Below are 24,672 nucleotides of genomic sequence, written 5' to 3' on the forward strand. Positions count from 1 at the left end.
CCACAGCTTCTGTGGGCACCCTGTGCCAGGGCCTGCCCACCCTCACAGGGAACAATTCCTTCCCAATATCCCATCTGACCCTGCCCTCTCGTCAGCCTAAAGCCACTCCCCTTGTCCTGTCACGACATTGCCTTGCCCAAAGTCCCTCTCCAGGAAGGTTTAAGTGATACCATTTCCAGGTGGGAAGAATTTCCATGGCAGGTGTTTTCTGCTGGCAGGGTTCCTCCGCGTCCTTTGGTTTAGGAGAAGCAGGAGAGGTGTGTAAGGGGAGTTTTGCAAAGCTCCAGCATTCCCAGGGCAGGAAGACTCCGCCTTGGCAGTCTCCAAGCGCCCTCTGGCAGCCACAACCAGCAGCTCCAGCCAGCTCTGCCGGGGGATTTGTCCAGCAGAACATCCATGCAGGATGGTGTTTGTTAATGGGTTAAAGGGGCTGTTTGGGGTTATGGAAAGGGGGGTGGCAGCCACCCTGCCCTGTGAGGGCAGCGCTCTCCAGGAGACAGAGCCTTTGGATCTCTGTTCCCTGTGACAGGGACAGGGCCCAAGGAATGGCTGGAGCTGTGCCAGGGCAGGGTCAGGCTGGATCTCAGGAAAAGGTTCTGCCCCCAGAGGGTGCTGGGCACTGCCCAGGCTCCCCAGGGCATGGGCACAGCCCCAAGGCTGCCAGAGCCCCAGGAGGGTTTGGACAAAGCTCCCAGGGATGGGATTGCTGGGGTGGCTGTGCAGAGACAGGGGCTGAACTGGATCAGCCTGTGCTCAGGATGATCATCCTGGATCATCCTTCCAGCTCAGGATATTCTGTGAATCTCTGTTGGCTGAACATTGGCACAAGACTTGCTTCAGAATTTACCCAAATTTTTTGTGGCAAATGGGATTGGTCTGGTTGAATTGAAAGGATCAGCTGGTGCCTGGATTGGAGCAGAGAGAGGCATAAATGGCTTTTCATAGACCATCCAGGCACCCCAGCAGGAGACAGGAAGCTTGGAAAGAAAGAGGCATTTCCAGATAGCAGGAAAGATAAATTTGAGGGTAATTAAGGGTATGAAATGTGGGCCAAGAGGGCAGTGAACAATAGTAAGAAATTTGCTGAAATAACTACAGCAGTGAGAAAGAAGGGAAATAAAAAAGCAGTGAAAAAGATCAGCAGAGCCATTCTAGTTTGTCACTGAGAGCTCAATGGCCAGGCAAGACACATGAAGAGAAACATGTAGCCAGGTGGGGGTGCAAAGAATGACTAATGAGGCATCAGGCAATGAATTCTGTCTGTCAGGTGCTGCAAACACAACACCCAGCATGGAGCTGAGCAGGAGTCAGAGCATCATTAATTCAGTGAGGTCTGCTGCAGGCAGGGATCCGGGGTCTCAGGGGGAGCATCTGAGAAATGAGGGAATGAAAGGGAAAAGCCATCAGCTCCCTGGATACTCTGAAATATGAGCTGCAGCTGTAGCTATCTTTAGAAGCATGAAATATCCTGAGTGGGAAGGGAGTCACAAGGATCAGTCATGCAGTCCAACTCCTGGCTCAGGACACCCCAACAATCCCAGCCTGTGCATCCCTGGGAGCTTTGTCCAAACCCTCCTGGAGCTCTGGCAGCCTTGGGGCTGTGCCCATGCCCTGGGGAGCCTGGGCAGTGCCCAGCACCCTCTGGGGGAAGAACAAGCCCCCAGATCTGATCTCCAGCCTTCCCTCAGGTCCTGGCCCTGGAGGACTAGAGAAGTTTAACAAGTAGTCCATTTACACAGAACATGGCTTGCAGGCCAGTTGACAGCATTTAGATTCTACTGAAATCTGCTGAAAACTACTTGGACAAGCTATTAAACATCTAATTCCTACAGCTCTGCAACACTAGTAGGCCAATTAATAAATTCATATGGATTCTATATTAGGGAAAAAAAATGTTTTAAACAAAAAAGCTTTTGCTGACAGAAAAGAGGAAGATTAAGATGGCTTAGCTTTAGCAGTAGCAGTGTTATTATCTAACTGCTGGGTCCCAGCAGGAGAGCCTGTGCAAAACTGTGCCAAGATCAAGGATGGGTTACAGGAACTCACATCTTCCTTCTAGTGATTTCTGAGGAACTCAAGTGTTTTGTAGAGATGCTGAGGGCCACTTTATAGGGAGTGGGATTGTGCTCAAGATGTGGAAGCAACACCCCTTTACCTGGCCTGTCCTCGCTGCCATGCCAGCATGCCCAGGAAGCAGAGACAATGCTGAGCCAGAGACTCCTGCAGTGCCCCAGAGCACCCACGGCCACGGAGCCCTGGGAGACTCCCAGGGGAGCAGCTGCTGCCCAGACAGTCTGCTGTGCTCAGAGTGGGCTCCCTAAGGGCTGTGGGAGCTCTCCTGGCCACTGCTGGCAAGCACAGCTCCTCCTCATGGACCTGACAAGGCTCTCCTGCCTCTCCACCAGCATTTCTTCACATAAACATTCTGTGTGTGCTGCAAACAGTGAGGCTGCACTGGGAGAGGTGGGAGATGGTGCCAGCAGTGCCTCAAGGAGACACAGTCTGCATAAGCAAGGGCTCCCTTATGTAAGAGTCTGCTGTCAAAGCCAGGCCAGAACAGCCCTTTGCTTTTCTGTCATCCTTGACTCGGTGGGGAAGCGTCAATGCAAACATCCCTCTGCAGAGAAGAGAGGCTTGCAACAATAATCTACTGCAAAATGATACTCTCCAGATTTTAAACACCTGCTGATGGTCAGGGGCATTCAGTGAAACTATCAAGCTGTGCTTGGCAAATAAAACCTCAAAAAGAAACTCTAAAAGACAGCACTATGGAGCCTGCAAAATCTTCTGGGCTGAAATAAGTGCTGGATTGGCAGCAGTGCCACAGCTCACACTTCCATGGATGTATCACAAACACTTAAAGCAGAGTTATGCTTGAACACTTTGGGCACAGGACCAGGATGCTATGGATTCAGGAATGTTAATGAGCTACTGCTCTGAACTGATAGACTTCTGTGGGAAGTCTCTTCCCATCTTTATTCAGTGCCTGGAAGACCAGAGGCTCCAGTCTGTGTGTTGTTGACTTGACAGAGAGAAATACTTCAGGGGAATGTAAAGGAGCAGCACAGCTGGCTCCAAGCTTATTTAACATCCCTGTGTTTACACTGTAGTACCTATGGGACAAACAGTGCCGTGATATTATTAGTTCTCCTCTGTTTTTTTTTCCCCTCAGAAATAAAGAATCACCACAATCTAAGGAGGCTGGAAAAAGGCCTATATAATCATTTCTCAGTGGGACACAAGAAGAAACAGAAATCAAAGCCTTCAGACAGTTTCCCCAATTTGACCTGTGAAGCCTGGGTCAGCAGTTTTCAGTGTACAGAAAAGGAGGCTCAAGTTATGAGGCTCCTCTTCCTATGCACAGAAATAATAAAATGAAGGGTAAAGCCAAGCATCAGTCATGCAGCAAACTGCAAACTGGCAGTATTTCCCAGAAATTGAAGCAAATGCAAAAGAATTTGCTTTTAGGGTTAAGCATGTGTCACTTGAATAGCAAGTCTGCCACATCTGTTACAGCCTCCTTCACACAAACTAGCTCTTCTCCTGCAGGCCTGAAGTACTTCCCAGCTTGTAACAAGGACAATTTACTGGTGGCAGGTAGCCACCTAGCCAGGTGTGGCACTTGCTGTATGGAATAAGCCATGGATCCCAGGAAATATCAATGTCAGGGTCACATGCAGCATGGCAGGAGTCAGCACACATGGAGCCCTTCAGGGCAGGACAGCATCAGACCAAAGTAAAGTCATGGTTTCCTCCATGAGGGGAGCAACGCTGAGAAAGGCAAAGAAAAATTATTTTTCTCCATGACTGAAACCCACAGATGCTGAGTGTCCCCTGGCTGTATTGGGATAAAGGTGTCCTGCAGAGCCCCAGGGGACAGTGACACACCTCCTCCCAGGGTATGCAGGGCTCCCTGTGGGATCATTCTGCCTCCCAGCACATTTGGCCAAACTACCATCAAGCTCCACAGCCACAGAAACATCCACTCTAGTCCCAGGGATAGCAAAGCTGAAATGGTCTTTCATTTCCAGCTTTGTATTTTGGATTCTCTCCTGTTCTTCTACTCATGCAAGACAACCTCTTGTGCTTCACCTCCTGAATGTGTGATCCTTGGCCACACAGCTGTCACACAGACAATCCTGTGCTCAAGAAGCTGCTCTGAGATTGTTATTTGATGCCCAGGGAACTCTGAAGTTTAACCTGGAGAAGATCTTCATGCAAAAGACGTGGAAAATTCCTGCAGAAGTAACTAAAAGTCAGTTATTTTCCTCTTAACTCCAAGCTGAAGCACCTCCTGGGCAATCTCTTTCCATATGCAGAAGCTGTGTCCAAAGACAAAATAAAATAAATCCTAGGAATGCCAATGGCTTTAGAAATCTAGTTGGTGCCTGAAGCAGGTAATTGGTGTACTCTTACAGCATAGATGGTGACATACTTTGGTGCTTTAGTTGCCTCTGGTGCTGCTATAATCAGTTTTCCTCTGCAGGGAAAAAATTAAAATAAGGTATTTCTGTGGAAGAGCCTTTTCTCCAAAAGCAGAGGGAAGAAAGCAAAGTTCAGAAATGTAACCTGGGGGGCAGTATGAGTGCTTCTGACAGGGCTAAGACAAGGACACTCTGTAAACTACAAAACTTCAAGCCCTTCAGACTTACCTGTAACCAGTATTTACAGTATGGGTAAGGATGTGTTTATTCTGTTATGTGCCTGACCAGATAAAGAGGACACACAGCCTTTGTAACACTTCCCAAGAGTATTTATTAGTCAGGACTGATCTGTGTCAAAGCATGACTGACTTCATACCTCAAATGGCATTTCATCACAGTGCAGCTGCACAAGCCTCTGCTCTCCCTGAACACATCCTTGATATGCCAAGGCAGACTTTAGCTCACCATTTATTCACATACACCAGTTCCTGCATTTGTTTGGGTTTCAGCCCAGGAGTCCAAGAAATGTTCTGTTTTCTCTGCCCCAATCATTTGAAAAGTTTCTTTCTTTTCTTCCTCCACTGTTTATTATCCACATCTTCAGTATCACCAGGAGGATCTGGCATTACAAAGCCATCAGTCATTTTATAGTAGACTATTGTGGAGTCTGTCTCAACTATGGCCAAGGTAACTGACAGCAGGGTGTCGGGATCCTCTGGAGGCAGAGAGGCTTTCTTCAGTATTTCCCTTAACCTAGGAGAGGAAAATAAACACTTAGAAAGGAATCCACAACCATCTATGATGGCACAAAGGTAGAATAGCACCATTCTGATTCAGCCTGTTTACACTCTGCAAACTTGTCTTCACTAAAGTGAGCATAATATCTGTTCTAACAGAAATACAAAGTTGTGTAATCAAGCAACAAAAGAAAATAACAGAGTCAGTTACACACATATCTGCTGGAAATGGCTCAACACATGCTTCTAAGCTTTGTTTAGGTGTACTCACATGCACATCCCTCAGCCATCCCTCATCCATCACAATCCCAGCACAGCAATCTCTACTGGCCCTGTTTTCAGCAGACTTATGTAAGAAATCTAATTAAGTAACACCTGGTGCTCAATTGGAGAACTGAATAATTGAGATGTGTTCCATTTGCAGAGGTAAGTCTTCCAGTCCCTGTGCCACAGGTCTCTGCCAGACTGTGGAAGGCCCAGGAGCCCAAGCCAGGTTTCTCTACCTCCCTGTCTAGACTAGAAGCCACAAGACTAATGCTCTTCTTCAGAACAGTCAGCCCAAATAATGTCTTCCTTAAAAGCTCAAGACAAAGTTATGCAATTTTTCCTGTTTAGCTTATTTTAAGAGTAACATGCCAGTTACTTTACGGTTCAGAGCTCAGGACAACACTGATCCCAGGAGTCCCTGCATTCCTGGTCTGACTGGGGAGCAAGCTCTGAAGGAGTGTGGTGACCAGAGACAGACCCTGCCCCCACATGTCAGGTGCAAGAAGGCTCCTCTGAGATTGCTGGGACAGGTTACATTCCAGGGGGAGTTCAGCTGTGCACCAGGATAAACCAGTCCTGGCTTCATGCAGCCTGGAGAGCTCACCCAGCAGAGCACAGGCAGCTCTGAGGCCAGGGCTCTGTCTAAAGGCAGCAGCTTTCAGACTTCAATCACCATCTTCCCTCAGAACCCCTTTGATCCTCTAATAAAAGCCAAATGGAACGTGGCAGAGAATGAGCAGCAGCCTGGAAAGCCTCCCTGTTAAGCCCATGACCTTCTTAAGGACCCATCTGTGTTCTGAGCTGTGCATAATCCAGCCTGGTAAATTCAGAGGGCCTCTCCTCCTGCCTGCACCACTGCACCAGACACACAGCAAGGCAACACAACACATTTACTTCATGCCACAGAGATACCATGGCTGGGAAAAGCACTATCCTAGCCCTCCCACATCAGCACATTTCCTAACAACACAATAAATAAGGTGAGAGACACTGTGCTGGCCACTGGCAGAGGAGAGACACTGCAAGAGACTCCTTCAGGTCATGGGACATTTCTCCTGTGCTCACTGCCACCTCAGCAGGCTCTGTCTGCAGGTTTATTTGGCAGGTAACTTATTTATTCTGTGCTCTGAACCTCTGGCTCCTGTCACTTCCAGCCCCTGTGCAGAGATACCCCCACAATAGCACCACAATGTCCTGCCAAAACCCTGTCAGGGGACAAGAGCCTGAGAAAAGATTACAGATCTCCTTCCTGACACATGCAGACAGCAAGAATCTAATTGCCACATGCAGAATCATGGAATTATTTGGGTTGAAGGGAACCTTAAAGCTCATCCAGTTCCATCCACGGGCAAGGACATTTCCATTATCTCAGCTTGCTCCAAGCCCCATCCAGCCTGGCCTTGGACACTTCCAGGGATCCAGGGGCAGCCACAGCTTCTGTGGGCACCCTGTGCCAGGGCCTGCCCACCCTCAACAGCCAAGGGTCTGGAGAAAGCTCTAAGCTGGCAGAGACCCTGTGAGGAAAGAACTATCCATGAAGCAGTGGACATTGATCTCTCTCTCTCCTGTGAATGCAATACAGAATTAATGATAAAATGCCAAATTAAAGGGCATGGCCCAGGAAAGATATTTTGGGAGCCAAAGAAACCAAACTTGTGTTGAGTGTGGACAATGCTGTATCTGAGAGCAGACTAAGGGAGAGGCCTGGATTCACCTGTCAGCCAGGGCAGAAGCTCCTTCCTATTTTCTTTAATACCTGTCACTGGTTTTCCTGATAGTCTCTTAGGAGGGGGGATGGAACAGTGAGGCTGTAGATCTACATTTCTGATACTCATGATTTCTTCTTATACTGCCAAGCACAAACACCTGAGACTTTATTTCCCCCTATTTAGCAACTAGGACTTTAAAGATGCCCCATGATCCCAAAAGCAGCCAGGTCCTGACAACAGATGAATGCCATTTCTTCTTCCTTTTCAGGAGACAAGAGTTCCAGGATTTATGTAAGGAGCACAAAGACACAGCATTGCATCAGGATGATCTGCTAGCTCTGCTGTCCACAGATAGGAATGACAAGTGCAAATGCACCCTTTTCCCCTTCCCCCCTCCCTGCACACAGGCAGCCCCAAGACAAGGGCTCTCATTCATGCATACCACAGCAGCCACAGTGCACTGCAGCACATCTGCAGAGTGCTGAGAGGCTATCTTTTAGAGGGATAAGCTCTGGAATTCAGGAAGTCTGTGTCAGACATCACCCCTTGCCCTCCTCCCCTGAAGGCATCCCCAGCAGCCTCTGTGTCCAGCCTGCTCCCAATGTTCCTCTGCACCAGCAGACACTGCAAAGGAGCCATGGGACCTCTGATTTTACTGTGCTTGCTGCCTGCCACGAGCAGGAAGGTGAAATACTGCAGGACAGGTATAGCTTTTGTAATCCTTTCCATGCATCAAATACTGTCTATGGAAAAATAAAGAAAGCATGAAACCTTGTTGGCCTTCTGAAATTCAAAGAATGCACGTTGGACATCCTAAACAAGGCAAGAACCCTTTATTTCAAGGCTGCCCATCTCACAAACAGCTGCAGTCAATGATGGAAATAAAGTCCCAGGCAAGAAGCCCATGTGTAACATCCCCAACAGAGCCATACTCTAATTTAAATAACCCAGTTAATGGCTACCAATAAGCTCCTCAGTGACAATCTCCTACACCATACAGGTGATAACAACCATAGAAGATGAATTTGCTCAAATAAAAGTGTATTTAACATTTCTGAAAGTGTCAAGCATCAGTGAACAGAAGAATTCAGTGCATCCAGCAGCCTGGCAGATGCCAACAGCCTTGACCACCTACATTCCCCAGCACCCTGAGCAGCCTTTCCCTGAGTCACAGCTGTGCCAGGACACACTCTGGAATTACTGATAACTGATGGACACTGACACCCAGGGGCCCATGACCACTCTGGGCTTGGTTCCCCAGCTGTGCTCCAACAGTGTGAGCCCCACAGAAGCTGTGGGGTCAAGCCTTTGGTGTGGACTGGCTCTCTCTGGGTCCTCTTTTTCCACAGGAATTCCAGCATGCCCACTCCACTGTCTGCACAGCCAGTTTTCAGCAGAATGGAGAGACTTGACAAGAGAAAGGTGTAGCTGAGAAACAGTTCCTGCTGTTCTGCAGGCTCTCAGTGAAAGCTCAGCTGCATGCTCATTCACATCCAGATGTGCTCCCACCAGGCCAGATGAAGCAGGACAAAGCCCTCATTTTCCACCCAGGAAGCAAACTCACATTCACCTCATGCTCCAGGAGATGCAAAGGACTTCACCTCAAACACTCTCTTCTCCAAAGAGCTGGCATTTCTAAAACACTTTCCATTAGAAAAAGGGCTCAGAAAAGGCTTCCCAGTTATCTACAGACTAGAGTCAGTAGGGATTGTTTTTTTCTACCAAAAAATTACTCATAGGAGCAGGTTTAACTTACTTAACATTGTGCAAGGAGCACTGCAAGCTAAGGGAACAGCACTAGCAATGTCATCCTGCATCTGTCATTACTGCTGCATTCAAACTTAATTATGGCAGTGAGCTGACCCTATCTTCTATTACTGTGGCAATTAATAGCTTTAAAATAAAACAAATTCCAAAACAAAACAAGAAAATCCATACAAATCTATGCAGAGAGCAGAGGGGAATGTTGCATCCTTCCCCTACCTTAATTTTGCACCATGTAGGCCCTCAACACCCATCAGAAATCTGTGCTGTGTTTCCCAATACCTGCTCCTAACAAACAAACACTGCCCTTTTCTCTGGGAGAAAGAACCAGGTGTGTACAGCTGGTGACCCTGAGCTTTCAACTGACTCTGCAGAAACCAAGCAAGGGCAGAATCATAAAGAACTCAAGCAGCAAGTTCTGTGATGAGCAAAAGAGCATTTCAGAGACACATCCCATGCAATGCCTCTGAGAAGCAGCATCCCTCTGCAAGCTCAGGGCAGTTTTATGGAGGTTGCATAGAGCTCCATTGAGCTGAAATGGAACTACTGCCTTCCATCCCATGAAAGCCAAAGGCTCTCAATCTGCCCTTTATACTTGGATGAATAATTCCCTGCAGGTTTGGCCAGCCTGACCAGCTCCCTCCCCTGCTGGCCAGGCAGGGCTGCAGAGTGCACACAAGTTGGTCTCTGTGCCCCTGCAGAGATCATTACCCCAGGCACTGGAGCGTGCCATTGTCCCAGCCTGGGCCAGCACCAGGGCACAGGAACCTCCCAGAGAGCACAATTCCTTGGATTTAGCCAGCACTGCAAACTTCAGCACAGCTCACCCCAGGAATGCTGCTCCAGACCCTCCTGCAGGGCAGGCAGCATTAACCCAGTGCCTTGGAATATGTGGGAAGGAGCACATGGGGCTGGGAGGAGCTGTAAATGCACAGCACTATTCCTGGGGATTTGTTCCCAAAACACACAAACAGGGAATGCTAGAAGAATCCATGTAGTGTTTTATTTACATTTATTTTTTTCTTTCCATTACTCAGTTTTTCGTAATGGAAAGAAAAAAAATGAATGCAAATAAAACATTACATGCCACACTGGTCAGGAGAAGGAATTGAAGCCTCAAGGAATATAAAATATCTTTTTCCATGGAAGTTCAAGAAGAAAACAAGAGAAACCACACAAAAGGGAGGTATCAAAGTTCAGCAAAGTTCTACAGGACACACTACTGGGTGTTCAACCACAGTACTGCATAACCCACTCTGCTGTGGGAGCTGCAAGCTTATTCAAAATATTAAATTTTAAAAATTAAATAAAAATACTAATAAAGAGCTTACATTTAGGAGCCACTAATTATATTTTCAATGTGTGATTTACTGCAGGAGTAAACTATGCTTTTAGCAAGGGAGTTACTGACAAAACTGTGAAGAGGATGCAAGATGCACGTCACACTTCCAGTGCTTTAAAATAACAGGATTTTTCAGTTTATAGCAAGATCTATTTCACAGTCTACAGTAAATTCCTGAAGACAGTAAATTCCAGTCCTCAGATTTCCTTCTCAGGATGCTTATCAGCTTTAAAACAAAACATTTATGTATTGCTTTCTTCTAAAGTAAGTTCGCATTTTAACAGAATAAGCCTTTCCCAAACTTCACAGGTCTCCATGACCTCAGGCAACTTCATCCTTCATTTACAGCACTTGTACACAAAATGCAAACAGAGCAGTGATGTGCCATTTAATCTGACAGCTTATCTGCAACATTCTGCTTAGACAGAGCTATTTGTCTAGGACAGACAGTGCCCAATTCTATTAGATCTGGGACCTAACTCCCTGGTCCTTGAAGGCTCAAGGCTTTCCAGGCTATCTGAAAATCCAGCTGCCAACACTGTGAGCTCTCCTAACTTGCTGAGCTGGGTTTATGCAAGTTATTTCTGCACTCCCAGGATTCACTGCTTCCTCCACAGTGGGGAGCCACACTTCTGGAATGGACAACGAGGTACTTGGCATGCTCTGAGGTGTTGTAGTGAGCAGCAAACACACCCCAGCCTAAGCACAAGTAGCAGATCCTCCTGAATTCAGAGGCTCTCCAAGCCTCAGCCAGCTGAGTGTGGGTCACAGCAGGCCAAGACAGAAATGGCATCATATTCCCCAGGGCTTTGCTCACAGAAGATTCAGCAGCCTTCATCTGAAGAAGACACAGAGCACAAAGCCACTTCTCAAGACTCTGCTCCACAGCCCATAATTCTGTAATTTAGTGGGTTCCTGTGTAGCCCTATCCTGCCACAGCTGGATGAGCAGCTTCAACCCAGCTCTGCAGAAGTGGACAGTGAGCTTAGGAAGCAGAACAGCTTTTGCCTTCAGCATTTATCTGTCATGCTCAAACTGGACATGATGAAATTTTGTAATAGGCTAAAAAACATTGAGTAGGTTTTAATCTTTGTAGGGCACTCCTATTTGTCATTTGCCCAGGTGTCCTGCTGGTAATGTCCACAGCAACTTTCCTGTGGCCTTTTAAGGACACACTTCTCAGTGGCAGCCAAGTTGGGAACTTCATGAGACACCTGGAAAGGCAGAGCTTGGCTGGCAAGGATTTCAAATAGAGAACCACCACTGTATTTCTCTGGAAGACCAAGCCCACAAGAGTGACTGACTAATAGTGGCAAAATGTGAGATCTTTCTTAGCACATACATAGTACTAAAATACATTATTTTCCAGTGAATCACTTTCTTTCTTCTACCAATAAGAAAAACACAGAGCAGAATGAAGATGGAAGTCTGATTTCAAGGTGTCACTTCCAAACCCTACTGGTTAAATAAGGAAGTGCTGCCCATAAATGCTGCTGTTACTGGCTTCCTTTGCAGTTAGCACAATTCCAGGCCCAGAATAGAGACAGAATATTTTCACCTTCCCAAATCCTTCCAAGGCTTTATTTTCAACACTAAGCAAGCTGCATTCACTTGTACTCATACCTCCTCCCCTGCTTTTAGCAGGTAACACAAAACCACAAAGTGCTGCTTTGATCAAAAATGCAGATGCCCATTCAACACCACAAATACAAGTGTTGTACAGAAACACAAGCTCCCAGCCTGACAACATCCATGGCTATTGAACACATGCAGGACACACCTGGCACTGCAGCCTGGGATTCAGCTCATTTCAGTGACAACACACCCTGTGTCACTGCTCTGCAGCAAACCCTGTTACAAACTGTACTTTTAATCAATGTGATGCATTCACTCTTTGCCTCTCCACCACACATCCTTCCAGTACTGGATTCCAGACACTCTGGTGCCAGAGGCAGAGCAAACAGCATCACCACAGAACAAACAAGTGCAGAGGCTCCCCATGAAAGGCTCCAATGACACAGAATAAGATAGGACATGCATGCAGTGGAATACCTGTCATTACAAATCAATCAGAACATACTCCTAGCCTTCACCCAATGGCAGGAATCCAAGTTTTCAGCCCAGGTGGAAACACACTATATTAACCAAGCATAACAGCTCAGCATGTAGGTGGAATTCCTCAAAGATCCCACATGCTCACTGGCTGCCTTCTATTTCCCCTAAAACCTTTGAGCTGAGAGCTGCAGCACGTCCCTTTCATTCACACACACACACCCCCCTCCTGCTTGCAGACAGGCTGAATAACACCCAGCATTTCACCCAGCAGCTTTCCTCTCCTGTGGAGATCACATCACCAAGCCCTCAGAAGTGATTGACCAATACTTGCAAATATATTTTTTTCAGTACAAAACCAGTACTAAACCCCATCAATACCTAGTAAAGAATTTTCTTCCCCCTCACCCAACAAACAGTAAAATGATGATAAAAGTCTGTTAGCAAGACATTGATTTGTCACTTCTAAATTCCAAAATAAAAAGCAAAAACATCACTCCTAGAGTGCACACACACATCTGATAAGTGCAATTAATTACCCACCTACCACTGTGCCAGGCTGCTGCCCACAGAGCAAGAGGAAGCAGCAAAGAACAGTACGATTTTTAGAGCCAGCTCCTAGCAGGAGTGGGAACAGAAGAAATTGAAAAATGTACAACCCTGTGATACCTCTGAAATAGCTCAGGTCTTCAGAGTCATCATGCAGATACCAGTCACAGAAGGCAGCCTTCATCAGAGAGTAAATCATGCCCTGTGTCTGAGGCTGCCCTAAGGGCCAGCTAAAAGAGACTGTAAAACTACTGAAGTGGAAGTTTTCTAGGCTGTAAATATCTTTAATGTAACAAATTCATGGCTGTGCTGTTTTTTACTTGAAGAATTGCTCCTGCACGTGTGAGGAAATCAAGCCAAAAATCACAGGCACATGAGACTCTAGATGTAAAGTGAGAGGAGTTTCCTGTTCAAAGTAGCCAAATTATAGTTTGAAAACAAAAGGAAAGCAAACCATACAAGGCTTATCCACAAATCTGACAATAAAAAAGCTGATTCTTAGGCAGCTCCAAGAGGATTTCTTTCCTCTTAGGTCCTTGGAAGTCCAGCAACTCAGAAAGCATCATATATTTCCAAGAGTACAAAATCAGCACAGGAATGTTCAAAACATAAGCTGTGAAGGCCTTGTGTTCTAACCTTGTCTCTCAAACACATACTTTGGTGTCCATGTTATCTCCTAGCACATATGCAACTCCAAACAACAGGAAGTGTTTATCAGTGGGCATCAGTTTCTGTTTGACCTCCAAGAAGCACTTCCAGACAGGGAGAGGCAGAGACTGATGCAAAGCTGAGGTCTCCTTAACATTCCAAGCTGCCTGTGTGTCTGCAGAACCCAAAATAACTCTGCTTACAGGCTGCTTTCCTCTGATATTCCTCCACTTCCTCCTCCTTCCCCTCCTGACCAAGCCATCCCCAGCCTGTCAAAGGTCTCTGTGCCCCATTTTCTGAGTGGTGACCCCAGCCAAGCAGTGAGCACAGCCTCACCTCTCGTGGCTGATGAGGACGTGAGCAGGCACTGGCACCATCACCTGGAGCCCCTCCTGCTCCTTGGCTCGGGCATGCAAGCACACCAGCTGCAGCTCTGCCACGCCCACCGGCTGCACCTCGTGCCAGCTCCTCCCTAGAAAGGTTTGTTGGGGTTGAAAGAACACAAAACACAAGTTTTAATCAGTCAAATAACAAATGCAGTGTCTAAGTTAACATCTGAGGTTCTTTTCCCTCCCCCTTTTCCCCCTTTTCTTCACAGGAAAATTCCATTCCTCTGCCAAATTCCCCTCCTGAGAAGCAATCCTGCTAAAGAAATCCAAGGAGCAGGAGCAGCCTGCTGGCTCCAGAGCTGCACTGAGGGGTGGTGAAGTGATCTGTCTGACAAAGCTGCTCTGCAAAAGGCACAAAGCAGATAAAACCACACAGCTTTAGTCACCTGACTCAGCACCCTGATCTGTGAAGCAGCAGGTGCTAGAAGCATGGTTAATGATCATACACAGTTCTAAACTCCTGCTGAAGGGATAAGGATGAAGTTTTTGCTGCAGAACTACAGAAATCTTCTCTTGAAGACTATTAAGGCATTTCCTTCAGAGGTGTAACAGCAGCAGACAGCAATTCCTGGACTGTAAAATCCCTCCTTTCCCTGACCTTGAGAAGCACCAGGCTCCAAGCAAAACTGAAATATTTTCCTTAGGCTGGCTGGCTGCCTACTCACAGTCCCTTTTCAATAAAGCCAACTTGGAAGAAGCCAGGCAGAAGTTTATATATCACATAACTCTGCTCCACTGAGCAGACACCAGCAGACTACACTGGATTTCACAGGACCATTTTGGCCAGAAAAGCCCTCCAAGATCAGGGAGCCCCACCAGTGACCTGACACTGCCAAGTCCTCCACAAGCCATGGCCCTAAGCACAACACCTACAATTTATTGTATAAATTACTGTGTTGTTCCATAATATTACTACAATGGTTATAAATTACTGCTACCACACTTGCAAATGATCTTCTTTGCTAGAAGAACTACTGCCCTTTCTAGAAAACATTCCAGCACACAGCAGCCATGTGCTGAATGGTGACTTTTGTGAAACACTATGATTGAGTAATTTCACATTAATCTACAAGTGAGGACAATTACAAGCTCAACCACTGAACTTGTCAATTCACCTTCCTACATTCCTTTTCCTTCCCCTGCTCCTCTCTTTTTTTATTTCCCTGCTGAGTGCCTTTTCCCTGAACACCTGCACCTGGAAGTGCTGGATGAAACAGGCTCTCATCTTTGCACAGGCTCCAGGCAGGCAGAGGATAGAAACTTCCAGCACAAAAACTCTCAAAATGGGCACCAAGGACTTTGGAAGGAAAGGTCCTGACCCAGTGCAAACAATGAATTTAACAATGAATTTAACAGCTCCTAAGGGCAAAGGCATTGGTTGGGATGCAGCCACTTCCCCCATTTACCTTCCAGGAGGTCCAGGTACACCAAAAAGGCAGCGTAGACTTGAGTGCTGTCAGACACATCAAGTGACATCATTTCTGTGAACTGAGAGCCAGAGAGGAACGGTGATGAAGGAAAGCACAGGTTAAGCTAAGAATGCACAGACCAGCAGACCCACTGGAGGTTCAAACCCGTTTGAAGGCAATCAAAAAGCAGAATTTGTTTCCTGACAGTATCTCAAAGGCTCCTTGTTCCACATTCCCCATATTTTAGTGCTTAAAAAAGCAAGCAAAATAAACAAACACAAGAGGAGTCTCAACTATTTCTGGAACAGCTCTAGCTTTGTGGAATTTTACCTATGTTGGGGTAAATATAATTGTACCTATTTTTGCTGCAAAACAACGTAACATGATGGCCAAATTAAACACCTCCATGTTTTCAGTGTGGTAAAAATTAAGATGGAGTCAAATTTTAAGGCATTTACGTTTCCCAGCTGGGATCCCATAATTTAAAGCCTCCTCCCCTGCTGGCAGTGGCATTCCCCAACTCCCCCACGGGCCGGAGCCCCCTTCGATAAACCCAATATCGTCGATTAGATGGGAATTTCCCTGCAGAACCCCCCTAGGGGGGACCCCACGTGCACCTCGAGGGGAAAATCCTGCAGGGTCCGGCCGGGAGAACGGGACCCCCGAGAGGCGGCGAGGGCCCCGCCCCGGCCTACCGTGGGGTGAGCCGTGATCCAGTTGCCGCCAGCCGCCCCCGACCAGCTGCCCTGTGCCTTCTCCTCCCTTCCGGCGGCGGAGGAGCCCTGGCCCGGATCGGTGCCCCCCGGAGCCGGGCAAAGGCCCGTCCCGCCCAGCCCGGCCGCCGGCTCCATGCTGCCCCGCCGGTGTGCAACGCGGCTTCACTCCGGGCGGCGCCGCGCAGCACAGCGCTCCCGGAAACTGCCGCACCGCCACGACCGTTCCGCCGCCGCTCCGTTCCTACCTATATATATATATATATATATGAACATATATAAAATGTATATAAACATATATAAAATATATATAAACATATATTAACATGTACTCCTTTCACGGTCCCTTCTCCTAAAGGCTCCAAAGTGTTATCAATCTGCAGTGTCCAGAGCTTTGCTAGACTGCATGAGGGACGTGCCTTCAAGGTATTGCCATTAAAAGCATCTTGGATTGCTTCATTAGAAATATCTCTGACTGTGCCTAATGCCAAGTGTCCCAAGTCTGGCCTATCAGCTCCATCTGCCTCGGTGACTCTTCTGATGAATTTCAAACAACGGCTATTCTATAATAAAGCATCAGTGAATATTGGTCTCTGTGTATGTAACACATAAATTGTGCGTGGTTTGTAGGCACAGGAAGTCATATTTGGGCCAATCTAATTCAAGGAATTTTGTGGTAAAATGAGCAGCCATTCTGGCTGCTTATAAAGTATTGTCATCCAGCACTTCAGTTGCCTGGGCACAGAATAGATAGCTAGGTGGGATAAAAAAAAAATCCAGTCTCCAAGACTTTCATGGAAGAGTTGGCAACAGAGGTTCACTCAGCTGCTGGGAAAATAATCGGATGGATTTGAGTTCTTAGAAGCAAAGAAGCAAGTGAAAGGAGATGGATCCACATCAGTCTATAGATGAGTCAATTACATCAGCAGGATGGAACCTCTGTTTTCCTCAATGTGGGAAACAATTTAGAAGAAATCTGCCTCAGAGAGAATTTGGCACCTGCCAAACCGAGGGATTATGCCTCTGCCAGAGACAGCTGTCATAGCTGGAATCTGCTTGTTTGGTGTTACATATTTAGAGGAGGCTGAAACAAATGGCTTAAATTGATTTCTGTGGGACTTACATCTGCAAAAAGCCGTTTCCTCCTCAAAGCTAAAATATTTCATCACAGAGTGGCTCATTGTCTTGTCACAGCAGGATGGAGTCTGGGCTTTAAAAACCCCACAGGATATAGTTCTGGCCACCAATAAAGAAGTCAGAATGAGTACAGATTTCTTTGTACGTGGACATGGAGTCATACACATTTACAGGTGTTGGAATGACACGAATTGTCAGGTAACTGTTTACCTGAGCTCTCCAAACATTGCCCCAGCTGTGTGTGACTAGGAGTGAGAGATGAAGCTGAGCTGACTCCTTTCTCTTCTGCATGGAAGAACAACAGCTCATGTTTCAGGCTTCTGCTGCTCTCACTCTTTTGTGTTCCACGGCAGCCAGCCAGCACAGGGATTTGTGTGAGCGAGGGAACATCACTTTGGAGAGCAAATCACTGGCTTTGGGGTGCTGCTGGAGTCTTTTCATTTGCTCCCAGCAAATCGTTATGGCTCTGATGCTGCTCCCTAAATAGAGGAGTGTGAAAAGAGCTGAAGGTAGTTTAGATTTCACTGAGGACATCAAGAGCTGCACTGGGAAAAGGCACACTCAGAGTTCTGGCAAAGGCAGGCAGAGGAGGGGCTTATTTCTGCTGAAACATCCTAAAATCAGGACTGTGACCCAGCATGAGTGTCCAGTGGATGGAAAATGCCAGCTTCCAGCCCTCCCCCTCCACATCAAGAACAATTTGGCAGCGTTAGTCCCCACCCTCCAAATGCTCCCGGGGGCAGCAGGGGAATTCCGTGCGTGTGGATGGGGCTGGCTCCTGTGGAACTCTAATCACCTCCCACCCGCTGCAAGGCTGCTCCTTCTATTTGGATAATGAATCCAAGCATAAAAGCAACATGTGGCAAACTAACCATCACAGAAAAGCCTCATTAATGTATCATTCTAGAAGGACAATTATAAAGGCATAGTGAAGGGCAAGCAGGAGCAACACATTTGTGCTAATTGTTCAGGAAGATGAGTACAAACTGTGAGAGTTTCTCAAATTTTTGTGCAGATGATTCTATTATCCCTGGAGACTCTTTATTGAAGTTTCCTAGAATGATCCTTTTTGGGAAGTCATCTGCTCAGGAAACCGAGACAATATAATTTGGTGTGTGTGATAAATTAGGTTCTATAAGCAAAGAGGAGCAAACATGAACTCTCTCTATATAATCTCTATATACATATATATATAATGTATATATACATATATATATATACACACCCTACCTACATGCAAGCAATTCACAGTGAGATTATGGATAATTAAACAATTGTTTGCTTGCTAAAGGTTTCCTTCTTTTTAAGTGTTGCAAGCACACAGCCAACAGCAGCACCTGCTCAAAGTGGGTCTGTCCACCTTGGAGAAACTTCCACAGTAAAACACAAATATGCTGTGATGGGGCCCTTAGAGTTAATTAGAGATTTCATATTGAAAAGGGTCTAGCATGCCCAAATCCTATTAACTTCTAAGAGAACTATGATTATTATGCCCCTTTTAAGATCATGACCTAATAATTTTAATTGCTGGAATATGTTTTATGTATTTTTTATGCTAAATTGCCATCAGTCTATTCACAGGAACATTTCCATGGTGGGTAAGTAAATGAAGTAGAGGGAAAATCTTCCCTGTATTTCCTGTCTTCAAAGAAGAGGTGCTGAGAAAGCTGGGGTTGTTCAGCCAGGAGAGGAGAAGGCTCCAGGCAGACCTTTGAGCCCCTTCCAGTACATGAGAGGGGCTTATAAAAAGAGGGAGGGTGGCTTTTTAAATGGACAGATAATGATAGGACGTAAGGGGAACATTCTTAAACTGACAGAGAGCACATTTAGATTGGATATTAGGAAGGATCTCGTCCCTGTGAAGGTGGGGAGGCCCTGGCACAGGTTGTCTGGAAAGGCTATTGCTGCCCTATCCCTGAAGTGTCCAAGGCCAGCTTGGATGGGGCTTGGAGCAACCTGGGACAGAGGAAGGTGTCCTTACCATGGCAGGGGGTTGGAATGAGATTGTCCTGAAGGTCCTTTCTATGACTCCACCATATTAATGTTCCAGCTGCATTCGAGCTGGAACAGTGCATCCCTCTTGCAGCGTGGGATGGGTGTGGGGTGTGCAGCTGCTCCGTACGGACATCCCGCGGATGTTTGCCAAAAACCTGATATGAAAGCTCAAAGTCACTTTAATTCCCTACCTATGTGGGAAGGATGAGGGCGAGATATTCACATAAGCCTCGAACAAAGGGACATCTCGGCGTTAGCAGCAACGCTCCGAAAGCCTCTTTAAAGCCCAAAACTCGGGTGGAGAAATGCGGGGTTTGCAGCTTTTACGGCGGGTGCTGCGCTGACCGCAGCCTCCCGGGGTGGGCACCGGGTCTCACCTGGGGTCGCGGCGGCAGCGCAGGGTCCGGGCGGTGCCGGGGGCGCGGTGAGCGGGGCTGGCAGGGCGGGAGGCGCCACCGCTCGGCTCCTCCTTCCCCTTCTCCCTCCTCCGTGCCGTGCCTGCCCCTCCTCCTCCCGCGTTCCCTGCTCCGGAGCCCGCTCTGCCCTGCCTGCCGGCGGCTCCGCGGCTGCCCCTCGCCCGCCCATCATGGCTGCGAGCGCGCCGCTGCTGCTGCTGCTGCTGCCGCCGCTGCTGCGCGGCTGCGGGGCCGCCCCCGAGCCGCCCGAGCCGCCCGAGCCGCCGGGGCCCGAGCAGCCCGCGCTGCCCGAGTCGGCGTTGCTGCAGCCCACCGTGCTGCTCGCCATCCTCGCCCGCAACGCCGCGCACACGCTGCCGCACGTCCTGGGCTGCATCGAGAGGCTCAGCTACCCCAAGAGCCGCATCGCGCTCTGGTAAGGGCCGGGGGCGGCGCGGGGAGGGGAGAGGAGAGGCGGCTCTGCGGGCTCTGCGGGCTCTGCGGGACCGGGCAGCGCTGAGGAGGGGCGGCGGCTGCGCCCAGCCCAGGAGCCGCGGCTGTGCTGTGGCGGCCGGGGAGAGTTCGCCCCCGTTGCGCGTGTCGGCAGCGCGGTGTCTCTGCCGGGAGCCGCAGGGAGATGAGTTATCCCAGCAAAGCTGGCCTGGAGCCTGGGAACATTCAGCGCCGGAGCATGTGTCCAAATCCACAGGCACGGAGAGCGTGGGGCCGGCTCCCGGCTGGTAAATCCCGGGCTTTGTGGGAGCTGCTCGGGATGTTCCAGGGCTGGAGAGCGGCGGGCTGGGTCGGTGCTGGTGGGCATTGAAAGGAGCATTGTTGCCAGGCTGGAGGCTGGAAGATGGATTAAAAGATGTATTCAGAAATCGCAGCATGGGGGCAGCTGCGGCGGTCAAACAGGGGTCGGGATGGAGCGATTGGAGCAGTTTGGGAACTGGTCAATCTGCCTTTGCAAGGAGACAAAGAAGAAAATAATCTTTCAACCTGACATAAGTGTTGGGAGGAACAGGATCGCTTGGAAGAACCCCAAACAGAGTTTCTTTTTTCTCTCTAGAGCCTGATCCAAAATTCGCTGAAGTCTGTGGTGAGAGTTCTGTTAGCTTAAAAAGTCAGTAAAGTTTCGTTTCACTTTGAAAGGGCAGGACCTGCCCCCCAGTCACATCACTGAAGTGTCATTAAACAGATGTTTCTGTGTGTGCTTCAGTAACATGGCTGTAATTTGTCTCCAAATACGGGGCTCTGCAGTACGCAAGTGCATGGATCTTTTTTTTTTCTTTTTTTTTCCCCCCTTCTTTTCGTGTTGCAGGTGTACAAAGCAAGTTGTGCTATCAGGCCAAATTCGGGGTGCCACACAAGTGTAGTGTGGAATCACAAGCTGGTGTGTGGCAGTGGGTAAATTCACATTCCTCTCTGTGTAGATCTGATTCATTTGTAACAGTAGGAATTTTGCCGGTTGAGATTTCCTCGTAGCAGATGTGTATAAAAACAGATATTATCAGACCCCACATGGCCTGTGATTCAGCTGAGCTTGGTGTTTATAAAAACTTGTGGGAGTTGTTAAGTGCAGTCCTGATCACCGAAGCAGAGCACATCTTGAAATGCCTCTTGCTGTACAAGTGCCAAGTAAGTTTTGTGGGGGGGTTTAACTCCTGCAGATAATTTATCGTCTCTACAACTTTTTCAGTACATCGCTTGTATTATCCTCACTGACTTAAGGTCTCTGCAATATTGTGTTGAAAGTATTGTGGGGACTTACTTCTAACCTAGCTTAAAATACGCTAAGGTTCTTACAAGAAATCGCTCCCTTTTTAAGAGGATTGGACACAGACACAAGGCATGGCTAAGCTGGAAAATCTGCTGATGAAAATGTCAAGATTTATAAAATGAGAGTGACTAAAATTGTCACAGCCACTGGAACACAAGTTCTGAGGATGCTCTGAGTTGCCACAGAGAGTGAGAGGTACCTGTGGCGTGGCAGTGGTTCCTTGGAGAGGTTTAGTTCTGCTCCTCAATAAGACTTGAGCTTTTCCAGAGCTGGGAATGTTCAGGACACAAAGTACCCACTCAGAGCAAACACACATACAATACCTGTAAAGTCTCTTGAGAACAAGTGAAACCATTCAGTCCATTTCTGGAAGCATCTTGTGTTTCAGACAGAGTCCTTTCAACAGATGAAAGATTTACCTGTGTCCCTGTGTTACTGGGATAGCTTGAGGAGCAGGGCAGGGGAGTGGTGTTTGTCATGGACTTGCATTCTTCCATTGCCACTTATATCCTACTTCAGCATTTTCTTGAGTAAGTCAGCATTTTAAAATGCCCAACCATAGATCTTGAGAATGAAAACTGAAACCATAAATCATCTCTCAAGCTCCCATATGCTCTCTGTGTAGCTGGAGGGCTGAAATTGAGTAGTGGATTCCTCTTGACAGATTTCTAGGAGGGAAGCTTTATGAGTGACAATAAAGATGAGTTAAGATATAATGAGTTTGAAGCAGACACTGAATTTCCCTTGTGTAGTCTGTATCAATTAATCCCAAGCTTTGTTACCCTGATACTGAACAAAAGATGTGCACTGGGCAGCCTTGTGTTCCTGTCTTACCTTTGGTCTTAATTATGACTTAATTCTGAAAGTGATTGTGAGCAGCTTCGGGAGGGCTTGCCGGCTCCTAATGAGCCTTGCAGGCCGTTTGGTCTGGGGCCAGCTGGCACGGAGGAGCCATGGCCGTGCAGTTAAACCCTTCCTTCCCTCCTCGAGATTCCCTCCCGGGAATCAGGAAATGCATCTGAGCCGCTCCCTGGCCTGTGTTAACCCCGGCTGTCCTTGCTGGGGACAGGGTCATCCCGGGATTGTGCTGTGACTTCAGCTGGGAATTTCTGTGGGACAGCTTGGGTTTCTGTGCTGGCCTTGCTGACAGACTTGGCCATCGGTGGCCTGGGAGCCTTTGGAGCCGGCCAGCCCAGCGGGAATGGCTGTCTCCTGCTTCAGGGGGAATGGCAGTCCCCTGCTTTGGCCACAGAACCCGATCTGGTCCCATGTCACCATGGAGGTGCAATGCTGAAGGGAGCAGCTGTCCCTTCTTGTGGAGGAGGAAGGGTCACAGCTGTCCCCTGCGAGCGCCCAAATACCCAGCGCTGAGGGAAACGGGCTGGGGCCCACAGCAGGAGAGGCCTAAAGAGAAAACCTGGCTGTGGGACCCAAGTGCCACAATGGGAGAGCCTAAAGAGAAAACCTGGCTGTGGGACCCAAGTGCCACAAAGGGAGAGCCTAAAGAGAAAACCTGGCTGTGGGACCCAAGTGCCACAAAGGGAGAGCCTAAAGAGAAAACCTGGCTGTGGGACCCAAGTGCCACAGCAGGAGAGGCCTAAAGAGAAAACCTGGCTGTGGGACCCAAGTGCCACAACAGGAGGGAGCCTAAAGAGAAAAGCTGGCTGTGGGACCCAAGTGCCACAAAGGGAGAGCCTAAAGAGAAAAGCTGGCTGTGGGACCCAAGTGCCACAACAGGAGGGAGCCTAAAGAGAAAACCTGGCTGTGGGACCCAAGTGCCACAAAGGGAGAGCCTAAAGAGAAAACCTGGCTGTGGGACCCAAGTGCCACAAAGGGAGAGCCTAAAGAGAAAACGTGGCTGTGGGACCCAAGTGCCACAAAGGGAGAGCCTAAAGAGAAAACCTGGCTGTGGGACCCAAGTGCCACAAAGGGAGAGCCTAAAGAGAAAACCTGGCTGTGGGACCCAAGTGCCACAAAGGGAGAGCCTAAAGAGAAAACCTGGCTGTGGGACCCAAGTGCTACAACAGGAGGGAGCCTAAAGAGAAAAGCTGGCTGTGGGACCCAAGTGCCACAAAGGGAGAGCCTAAAGAGAAAAGCTGGCTGTGGGACCCAAGTGCCACAAAGGGAGAGCCTAAAGAGAAAAGCTGGCTGTGGGACCCAAGTGCAGCTTTTTATGGCCACAAAGGTTCTTCTGATGTGCTGCTCGTGTGGCTGAGCTTCTCCCAGAGCTCCCTGTGCTCCCAGCCCAGCTGGGAAACTTGCAGGGAGAATGTTCAGCATTGTTTGTGCTGGGCTTGGAGAACTGCAAAGGGAGGGAAAGAGACCTTTATCTTGGACAAAAATGACCCAGAAGTTACACAGTCAGAGTGCCCCAGCTCTCTTTTTATTTAGTGGGCGAGGTTGTGGAGTTTTGTTTTGAGCTTTATCAATGCTGAGTGTTTGAGATTGGTCAGTTAAAGGTACAGAGTGTTTGCTTGTCAGGAAGGTTCCTCTTGGCTGCAATAGACAGCCTTTTAAAAGTGTGTGTATTCAGCAATTTATCACATTGCCTTTCACTTTCCTTACTCTCAGATTAAGTGATGGTATAGCAAAGAAAGTTGCCTGTAATTTCACCTTCTGCTCCATCCTAGTGGGTCATCTGCTCTCTCCTCTCTTAGTAACCTGGGGATGGAATGCCTGCATAAATGAGTTGGTGCTTGGGAGCAGTAATTAGGTCCTTTTGTGCTTGAAAATCTGCTTTGGGGATCAGAGTATGCTTATATTTCAGAAATTATAATGTGAACAACAGTGAGACAGGTGGGAAGATGAGATAAATCCCAGCTGAGAGATGAGTGGAGGTACTGTAACACAGCTCCAGTGAGGAAATAGTTTCAACTTAATATAACTGGTTGAAGCTAAAAATAGAAGCTGATGAGATCAGTGTAATAATTGTGTTTCATAATTATGTATTATTAGACTGGAACTAGCTGATGATATCTGAGCATTTTCTTATTCTTTCGTGGTTTCCTTTTCAAATGTGAAAAAATTCCACATAGAGGGCAAACTCCAATGAGATGCAGGGATCATTTAAAACTTTAATGGCTGTTATTACTCTCAGAGAAGTGTTGGCTTTCAAACACTCTGTGTTTTCTGTCCTTGTCACCATTTGAGCAACGAGGTCACTTTAATCTTCATGGTCATTATTAGTCACTTAGGAATGCTGACATTCCAGTCTGCTGGCTCTGCCTCTCCTGAGTCCGTCCACTCGTGTTTTGCATCCATTCCAGGTGTGCTCACCTGTGCTGTGACTTCCATCTGGCAATATTAAAACATAGGTTTTAGAAATTAACTGACTTTTCACTTGAAAAAGTCAATTGCACTTA

The 24,672-nt window shown here is 47.8% G+C and overlaps 2 protein-coding genes and 1 long non-coding RNA gene across 3 annotated transcripts in view; 1 reads left to right on the forward strand and 2 right to left on the reverse strand.

Annotated features, from left to right (window-relative positions):
• Positions 1 to 4,731: 4,731 nt before the first annotated feature.
• On the reverse strand, positions 4,732 to 16,199 carry TSEN15 (tRNA splicing endonuclease subunit 15). Its single transcript, XM_054638085.2, has 4 exons — positions 15,986 to 16,199; positions 15,288 to 15,369; positions 13,829 to 13,964; positions 4,732 to 5,177 (listed from the first exon to the last, which is right to left on the reverse strand). Exons 1-4 carry the CDS (start codon positions 16,139 to 16,141, stop codon positions 4,973 to 4,975), a joined length of 579 nt encoding a protein of 192 aa, XP_054494060.2. The 5' UTR covers positions 16,142 to 16,199; the 3' UTR covers positions 4,732 to 4,972.
• A 146-nt stretch (positions 16,200 to 16,345) lies between these two features.
• On the reverse strand, positions 16,346 to 19,582 carry LOC143694629 (uncharacterized). Its single transcript, XR_013183215.1, has 3 exons — positions 19,513 to 19,582; positions 19,122 to 19,290; positions 16,346 to 17,619 (listed from the first exon to the last, which is right to left on the reverse strand). It is a non-coding gene; the product is annotated as an uncharacterized LOC143694629 (long non-coding RNA).
• Positions 19,583 to 19,612: 30 nt separating this feature from the next.
• The window catches only part of COLGALT2 (collagen beta(1-O)galactosyltransferase 2), a 47,879-nt gene continuing 42,819 nt past the window's right edge, over positions 19,613 to 24,672 (forward strand). Inside the window, exon 1 of the mRNA XM_077182044.1 lies at positions 19,613 to 19,966. Within this exon, the coding sequence (XP_077038159.1) occupies positions 19,722 to 19,966 (245 nt within the window). The 5' untranslated portion in view covers positions 19,613 to 19,721. The remainder of the gene's footprint in view (positions 19,967 to 24,672) is intronic.

Source organism: Agelaius phoeniceus, chromosome 8, assembly GCF_051311805.1.
Source record: "Agelaius phoeniceus isolate bAgePho1 chromosome 8, bAgePho1.hap1, whole genome shotgun sequence".
Lineage (NCBI taxonomy): Eukaryota > Metazoa > Chordata > Aves > Passeriformes > Icteridae > Agelaius > Agelaius phoeniceus.

What these genes read in the sequence shown, in the direction of transcription:
- TSEN15 (XM_054638085.2), bottom strand. Translation starts at nt 16,141, where the DNA reads ATGGAGCCGGCGGCCGGGCTGGGCGGGACGGGCCTTTGCCCGGCTCCG. An exon ending in GGATCACGGCTCACCCCACG is followed by an intron (nt 15,370 to 15,985) that starts GTAGGCCGGGGC and finishes TCTGGCTCTCAG; the next exon opens with TTCACAGAAATGATGTCACT. An exon ending in GTCCTCATCAGCCACGAGAG is followed by an intron (nt 5,178 to 13,828) that starts GTGAGGCTGTGC and finishes TTCCTCTCCTAG; the next exon opens with GTTAAGGGAAATACTGAAGA.